This window comes from Varroa jacobsoni, unplaced genomic scaffold (genome assembly GCF_002532875.2).
Source record: "Varroa jacobsoni isolate VJ856 unplaced genomic scaffold, vjacob_1.0 scaffold_283, whole genome shotgun sequence".
In the NCBI taxonomy this organism is placed as follows: Eukaryota; Metazoa; Arthropoda; class Arachnida; order Mesostigmata; family Varroidae; genus Varroa; species Varroa jacobsoni.
This window is the reverse complement of record NW_019213185.1, coordinates 67,541-76,344: the sequence shown is the minus strand read 5'-3', so window position 1 is coordinate 76,344 and position 8,804 is coordinate 67,541. Positions and strand designations below refer to the sequence as shown.

Genomic DNA, 8,804 nt, shown 5'->3' with positions numbered 1-8,804 from the left:
ATAAATGAGGGCTGTTAGTGATATTGTTTAACTTTCCCTGTGGAGCGACAGCTCATTGTGTGTAATTTGTCTCGTGTATCAAAATCGTTACGCTAACACATGGGAGCCCCACCAAAAGTGACCCGTACGAAAGGTTGTTGTTGTTAGTCGCTATGTGAACATTTTTGGAATTGGAAGATAAAATAATATGGAGGCGAATCAAGAGGAGCTCGTCGAGGTCATTCAAGGATTGCATGATGAGCTTCGTTACCGTGTGCAAAAAGGTTCAACTTCTACATACCTAATTATCAGTATCATTCGTTTTTATAGTTCCTCGCTCTTAGTTACACGCTTAACGCGACTGTTGCAAATATGAGAATTGGCCATTTTGCATTATTGGTATGCGTTATGTATGTATATATGCCTATGCGATAGAAAAAATATTTGCAAAAAGTGAGTTGGTCAAACAATCACCTATTACAAAGGAAGCTTAATCGTTAATCGTACAAGGTGCCTAACGCGGAATTTAAAAGATATTACGGGGGCCGTCTGAGTAGGCTCCGATTATCGTATACTTCATGGGTCTTAATAACCTCGATTCTACATACGGCTGATAACAGGCGCAAATTCTTAAATATTTTTTCCTATCTTCTTAGAACCTGAAGACTATATGGCCATTTGGAAGGATCACAGCATGGACAGTGGTGATGAAGCCAAAACTCGTTACGCATCAGCCATGCATTCACTGGCCACCAAGGTATGATAAACAAGGGCCACAGATACAGAAGCGACACCGAAGTTGTAAACAATGCTAAACGATCAAACCATACGAAAGATGTCTGGTTTCAAACTCGTCTCGTAAAAACCAGCTGTGCTTAAATGTGCCTTTGTAGTTACTAAGTTACCTTACAGCCTTACAGAAAAGACAGCAGCGTTTTATTATAATTCTACCGGAAAATTAATCTATTACATATTCCCAATCACTCTCCATAACCGTTTCCCGTTTTTTCACCAATTAACTTATTTTTTGTCACCAGAAATTTATGAACTTGTGAAGCCAGTTTTCAAAATCCTGTTTCATTCTCAAATATACCGTTACAAATTTTATTTGCCTGTGATTGGAAATTTGTCGATTGGGGACCTGAAGAATGTCGTGGATATAGAGAAACCTCTTGAAAGAAAAGCGCTTGCAAAGCGGCTTGTTTTTCGCCACGCGCGATTTAGCATTACTGTTCATCGGTCATTTCGGTCGGATAATTTCGTTTACTCTACACGGTTGGGTTAGATACAGATTTTAGTTCACCATCTTGTTCTTCCCAAGTGTTTCGCAGTATAGAAAACGTTTAAACTAGAAAAAAAAATAAACACAAATGATCGACTTTGTAGGTGAAAAATCTAGCTTTACGAGTTGCTTATCGTGTGAAGTCCTCAGTGATCTCGAATGGCCGACCAAGGGATATACATTCTCCAAGTCTAAGATTTCATCTTGGAACTCATCAGATGCTTTGAAGCAGACTCTTCGATTGCAGAGGTCTTGCTGTACACGGAACACTTGTTCCGGACTACAACGGCAGTTTTTCCGTCTAAACAAAAAAGATCAATAGAGCAGGTATCTTAAATCAATTTTTTCAGTAGGAATATCCATCTTGGACGTCTGAACTTAAGGCTAAGCTCCGTTCATTGTACAGTGAAGTTACGACTGGCCTATGGAGAAGAGAGAGTACTTTTGAATGGAGTGAGAAAGGAAAAAAGGAGCGTTAGAAGGAAAACTGTCATCACTTATGTACCTGCCTAATGATTATAGATAAACCTAAATGTAGTGTGTGATATGAAACCCGATTTACAATGCCGCTAATAAAGTTACCATTGCGTAATGAGCACGTTTATAATGTGTGTAGCTTGCGGATTCGAAACGCTTACGTAGGTTTGGATCCGCAAAGAACGCGCGGACGACCGAATTGCGATTACGCACGCCGAAATCGAAGACTATTATCGCGATGGAGGATTTGAGCGTGTCATGCGACGGATGTTCCGGAAACACTCAAGAGTGGAGGACGTGGAGGCAGTCATTGAAGTTAGTTATAAAAACGGTTATAGACATTTTCAAACGGGTTAAAAACGATTTATTCGATATAATTAATCTTCTTCTTGCTTCTCCGCCATATTTAGAAGGGCGGATTTGGCAGATAGAGCTGACCATTTTCGATAGTTAAACAATTCAGCAGATAGCCCGAATAATTTCTACATATGCTTAATACAGAATATTTTCATTTATAACGAAATTATGGGGTTAAGATTCAAATGTAAGATTTTCCATGCTTCGAGCAAAGTTTCAAGGCTTCTGTTCGATCCTAAAATGATTACCTGTAGTTATTCAGTGTAAATACTCTATGAAAATCCTAAACTATCAACAATTTGCTAGTCCGTTTTCCTCCATGTCGCGTTTTTTGAAAAGCACTGTCATTTTATGCACGTGCATGGCCATAGACCAGCGCGCCCATCCAGCTTGAAATTGTGAAGCAACGTAGTTTATGTATCATATAATCTCACATAGTAGAATTTTTTTCTGAGACTGAATAAACATATATATCGACCATATTTTTATGTGGTCTAATTCTATTTTAGCCGCTGAAGGACTTTGAGTTGAACGAGAACGAAAAATTACGACTATTGGACGTTGGCAGCTGTTATAACCCGTTTTCCAAATTCGATTACGATATAACAGCCGTTGATCTCTCACCAGGTAGGTTACAGGCTCTTTTGCCCTCGAGAAATTCGTCATTTGCAAGCGACTGAGCACCTGCGAATCGTAGTCTATTCTTAAGAGAATATGAGATATGGTTGATAGCAAAGATTCTATACAAGGCATAAATATATAGACTTCTCAGTCTAATTTAATAGTTCAATAACTTGTGCCGCTCATCACGTTTGTCATTGTTGTTGGTGCTCTTTACAGCAACCCCTGACGTGATTCAGTGCGATTTTGTCACGGTTAACTTTTCTTCGAAGCTTAACGTTGTATGCACACCATCAACGCCAGCACGCAAAATAGATACCCTGCCAAAAGGATATTTCCACGTTGTGGTATTTTGCCTTCTTCTCGAATATCTACCCGATGCACGGTTACGCCTCCGCGCTGTGCATAACGCTTACAAAGCACTCAAAGACAACGGTTAATAAGCTACAAGCTTTTTGCTCACAATTTTTTAATTGTTCTGAATTTTACATAAACTTCGTCGTCATCAAAGTCTGATATATATATCAAGGTAATTAAATATAACCAGGTTAGTTCTGTTCATCCGACAGGAGATGTATACAGAGTAATCTTAAATTACCAAGATCACTCTGTATACATGTATATATATATTCAGAGTGAATAAGTAATTATTCACTTTCATAGATAGCTTTGTTGCTATTGGTTGCATCCTGCATCTTGGTATAATTTAGGTTATATGTAATCGTTTGCTTGCAGGTCTTTTGGTTGTGATCACACCAGACTCGAAACATGCTCAAAAGAACATGTCCATGATTCAGGGCTGGCGAAGAACGCTACTTCGACTAGGTCTAGATAGGGTTCGTTACTCAAAGCACCAACATCTTCATTGCATTTCATTCCGTAAACTCTGTCCTGTTTCACGACATCTTATGCAGCTTGACGCGCAACCTTGCAAACACAGCTATGAAGAGGTATATTTAAGCGTGTTTTCTCAATTATCTCAATAATCGTGATATATGTGTATATATCTATATAGTCACTAACGGCTAAGTGTTCACAACAACCTCTCATTATGACGCAAGGGTGGATAAAATCCTTAAATCTAATAATATAATCTTACAAAAGCGGAGAGTAAGTACACATATCTCTCCTTACAGCTATGTTCAAATTGTGTGGACGAGCTTGCTCCGCAAATGTCGATTCATCAAGACAGGCAGGATTATGTGGCAAAATTTGAGGGTGGTGACTCCGCTGTCCAAACGGAATTACGGGGCGAAGATGAAGATGAGAGCATCGCCGAGATGCTCGCTGAGATGCCGTTGGAATTCGAAGACGATGACAATGACTAGGTTCCATAAAATGTATACTTTATTAGACTGTAAAAATTACTTCTCAATGAATGTATAATACTCCAATGTTAATAAATGTACGTACATGGCTAATTTATAAGTTATCCATATGTGTGCATATATATATATATATATACAGGGTGTAGTACTCAAATTTGGATAATCTTTGTCGAGCTGCTCGTTATATCGCACATCGGTGTGTCCACTATTATTGGCAAGAAAACTGTTTGTCTCTAGAACCGAACAGCGAGCTCATCAGGGCGGAAGACAACGCAGCAGGAAAAGTACTGTGGAAGACATGATAGAGATTTCTATGAGGTAAACCTACGACCTCGAAAATTCATCGAAATGGCTCAAAAGCCAATATTTATACTCCTAGATTTTTTATATTAAATGATGGCCTTTTTAACAAACAGAGTATCAATGCGGATTAAGCCGTCCGGATAAGCTAAAACGATTAGTCACTTTGAGACGTCCTGCGTCCTTTTGTGCCTTTTGGACTTTTTGGTTGTTTTTAGCGTTTGCATTATTGCACTTTTTGGCCTGCTATCAGTCAAGAGTGTCATTCCGCTGTAATTTTTTTATGTAGCATGCTTATACGGCACTCTTTGCATTTACGTTAAATTTACCAAGGTCACTATGTCACACATGATTACTATAAAAAAAACGTACTTGCCTATCAACAAAAGACTATTTTTGAAAATGATTAATAAGTAATCCAGATATCGATAAAAAGTTACAATCGCAGTGAATGATGGTTATAATAAATAAGCACGATTACCAAGAACGACACTTCTAGCACACGCGAAAAAAATTCGTTGCAATGTATACCTTCGTTCAAATGCAATCTTAGAAACAACTCACAAGGAATAGTCCGGACTTAAATGCTCCACCCTGTATAATAGGCTTTCATCAAGCTGAATATGATAAAAATTACAATAAAAAATACAGCGAAATACTTCTAACTTCAATAGCAAAAATAACTGAATGGTCAAAGGAGTACTGTACAATAAAAATGTATTTTATTTGTTAAGTGTTATAGCTGCATTTTGTATTTATCTAGATAAATATCTAAAATTAAGTGCATACGTAATGTAAAATTATTTTGCAACTACTGAATAAATTATTGTAATTAATGAATTGATGCATTATTTAGATATTAATAACGATATGTTGTCTGGACTGTGATCAAAATAGGCAAATATATAAATTCAGTTATATCCAAATATCTTTTATCAGGCACATTTAGTTTAATCTAGGGAAAGTATTTTTGAGGCTTAACCTTTTCACACAAACAGGACTTTTACGAGGATGAAGAACGAAGTCTCCTTTCCTAGTGAACTTTATTTAAATCGATTTTTTGCAGCGGTATTAAAAACAAATTGTTTAAGCAGTTTTGAGTATTCTTCTAATATATGTTCCATACTCGCCATATGAAGGAAATTGTTCTAAATTGACTATGTACTACAAAGATAACTTACTTATAAGAAAGATCCGTTGTAAATTATAAATTTTTACTGACAGAAACAGCCAAAAATAATTTAGCTTTATCAATCATGATAGATTGGTAACGCATTATGAAGGATTTTTAAACAACTCCCATTTTTCTGTAAAGACACAATGAAATTAACTTTATACACAGTCCATCAGTGCATGGAGGGTACCCTATAGCGATCTAACATTGAAATTTAAAAATTGCCGCCAGTAACCAAAGCGGCTCTACACACGACAAAATGTGCCCATAAATATAGAATATATCGAATCTTTGACAGTTTCATCCGTTTTTCCCACCGGTTAGATATTATTAAAATGTTTGTAGGTCTTTTTTACTATCCCTTTTGAGTCGAATTAACTTAAACCCTGCAGAGAGCCCATCATGTTTAAGGTCGATCCGTCAATCCAGCGGGCGGATGGCCTCCTCCATCTTGCGAATGTTTGTTGCGGTCTTTTTTGTCGAGCTGCCTTCAAGTGGCATCAAGGTGTATATTCTTTATTGATATTTCTAACAAACTAAGACCCTTTGTACATTATAACATGTTCCGAAAATGCCAGTCGACTCCGGAGTTTGTAGTGTGTATTGCTGTGCCACTACTTTATCAACTTTTATGCATATGAGTGTCATGTGATGATATTGTTTCGGCAACGGTATGACCACGTGGGCATTAAATTCGGCAAAAGTCATGCAAATGAAATTTAAGAGTTCCTCGACTCTAAGTATTCAACATTTCTATACGCCATTGATATTAGCCGACATTCTTTGAGAAGTTGTTAAGTTTCAGTTAACCCAGTTAGGTTTAATACACCCTGGCAGTGCTATGATATTCTTTTATCATTATGGTTTTAGATGATGGTTCAATTTGCTTTGTTTACATGTAATCTTGTCAAATGTTTCGTGTTTTAATCTTTTTTCGCAGTCCGAAGTTTTTATTCGTCATTGCCTTGAACGAAAACTTTTGCGCCAAGATGTCGGAGGGAAACAAAGTTTTGCAGTTGCGACAGGAAGATGTGAAAAATTTCCTGGCAGCCCACACCCATATCGGTGCGACTAATGTCAACTATCAAATGGAACAGTATGTGTTCAAGCGTCGCTCGGACGGTGTCCACTTGATCGACCTGAGCAAGACATGGGAGAAGATTTTGCTCGCGGCTCGTGCCATTGTCGCCGTCGAAAACACATCCGAAGTCTGCGCCATTGCTTGTTCATCGTCTTCCGGCGAATCGAAGCCGCTTGGACAGCGTGCCGTGCTGAAGTTCGCAAAGTACACTGGCGCTACACCCATTGCCGGCCGATACACCCCTGGTACCTTTACTAATCAGATTCAGCAGGTACTTGAACTATTTTGTGAGATAACTAAACAGAGTCATTTGTTTGTGGGTTCTGAAAACAATCTTTTACCGGGATGCTACATACACATATATACAGTTGGCACGTTTATATCCGGATTTTTGTACTTCGCTTTTTAACCTGTATTAAAACGAAAATATACATTTCTTTTTTACATATGTTGAAAACGTCATCTCTCTTGATCATATTTATTCAATATAGCCGATTTCAACTTTAATTAGGGACTTGGACCACTAACTAGTCATTTGAAAATATTCTTTTCTTAAGCCGCAAACAACCTAATAGCGCGTATTAGTGGGTGTAACTTCGTTAAAGCGTCGCTCAGATATGCTACATACATTTTAACGAAATATATTTTGGGTTGAAATTTCCGAAGGCCAAAAATTTCGGAAATGCAAGGGAGAAAAGAAAAACCGTCAGAGTTTAGATAGATGACCCAATGGCCAATTGCTGTTTTTCTCTTTGAAACGGCCACTAATGCTTATATGAAGAATAGATTCTCGAACCGTGGTGATGAATTTTTTGATCTATTAGATCTAAACGCTATGCGTCGTACCTTTACTCAGGCTTTTCAGAAATCGTATGAAACTCGTTATAGCATGCCTCTAAAAGGAAAATATACGTCGTCGTTATATTAGGAAAAGAACTGTGATCAATTACCTGTGAACAAAAAGGTATATATATATTGAATGAAGGGAAATGGTAATTCATGCATATCTGTGTTAAACCATTGGTCGAGTTAGCAGCGCGTCTACCCTGTGACATGCGCGATGTGTTACACCGATGGTACAGAGATTTTTCACTACTTTGGGGAATCCAGAACCTTGTTTTGAGGGTCTGGGTCACCCTGGTGAAGGAAGGCACCACGAGAGTTGGCGCGCACCCGGCCTTTTACAGACAATTTGATGGTCCGTGCCGTAGTGATGGGGCCCACATTTTTTTATGCACCACTAGTAGGAGATTTACTTGGGGAGCATTCTAAAGCATGTAAATATGTTACAGATCTAGTTCGGCTTACGTACCATTTACAGCTATCTGAAAATTTACGCCTAATTGTCGATCGTGAAAAACAAAACTTGTTTCTTTGAAATGGGTTTTAAATTCAAGGAGTTTTTATTGAAAATCAACACATACCATTATTATATTACATATTATTCTTTAATCATTTTCTTCTTCAACAGGCTTTTAAGGAGCCTCGCCTCCTTGTCGTATGCGATCCTGGCGCAGACCACCAGCCTATCGAAGAAGCCTCGTACTCGAACATCCCCGTGATCGCCTTCTGCAACACCGATTCGAACTTGCGTTATGTCGACATTGCCATCCCGTGCAACAACAAGGCCAAGGACTCGATAGGTCTGATGTGGTGGCTGCTGACCCGTGAGGTTATGCGTATGCGAGGCACCGTGCCCCGTGAGGTGCCTTGGGATATTAAAGTCGATATGTTCATCTATCGTGATCCCGACGAGGTCAAGAAAGAAGAGCAGGCTGCCCTTGAGGCGGCGGCTCCATCCGGGATCACCCAGGCGCCCACGGAGGATTTCACGACGGACTTCCAGACCGACGTTAGCAGTCTCGCTGCTAACGACGAATGGGCGACGCCTGCTGGTTCTACCAGCGTTGTCGCTACTGCCCCCGCCATCGCCCCAGCTCCAGCTGTTACTGGCGCTACTGAGGACTGGCCAAACACCAAGAAGGTTATCAATTGGGCCGATTAGACAAAGCGAGTAGAACATCTCGCCAGATGAACTGCTGTACAATGTACTACAGAAGGTCTTGCTAGGAAGTATTAAAATCATTGTCACCACTCGCAACTGGCAGAAATCATTTGTAATTGTGGCACAGCATAAGAAAATAAACAGCTGATCGATGCTGTACTGCTGAAAAAGCAACGCGTATTTAATAAGTGATATTAGAT

General features: G+C 39.0%; 2 protein-coding genes across 3 annotated transcripts; both read left to right on the top strand.

Annotated features, from left to right (window-relative positions):
- Window positions 1–5,083, top strand: Samtor (S-adenosylmethionine sensor upstream of TORC1). Its single transcript, XM_022830605.1, has 7 exons — window positions 1–263; window positions 636–736; window positions 1,904–2,053; window positions 2,605–2,722; window positions 2,936–3,151; window positions 3,452–3,666; window positions 3,853–5,083. Exons 1-7 carry the CDS (start codon window positions 188–190, stop codon window positions 4,042–4,044), a joined length of 1,068 nt encoding a protein of 355 aa, XP_022686340.1. The 5' UTR covers window positions 1–187; the 3' UTR covers window positions 4,045–5,083.
- Window positions 5,084–5,905: 822 nt separating this feature from the next.
- On the top strand, window positions 5,906–8,774 carry sta (stubarista 40S ribosomal protein SA). 2 transcript variants are annotated; one of them, XM_022830630.2, is made up of 3 exons: window positions 5,906–6,023; window positions 6,459–6,870; window positions 8,071–8,774. In XM_022830630.2, exons 2-3 carry the CDS (start codon window positions 6,508–6,510, stop codon window positions 8,602–8,604), a joined length of 897 nt encoding a protein of 298 aa, XP_022686365.1. In that variant the 5' UTR covers window positions 5,906–6,023; window positions 6,459–6,507; the 3' UTR covers window positions 8,605–8,774. The 2 variants fall into 2 exon arrangements, with proteins under 2 accessions (XP_022686365.1, XP_022686364.1); XM_022830629.2 differs by lacking the exon at window positions 5,906–6,023 and adding an exon at window positions 6,039–6,189.
- The last annotated feature ends 30 nt before the right edge of the window (window positions 8,775–8,804 follow it).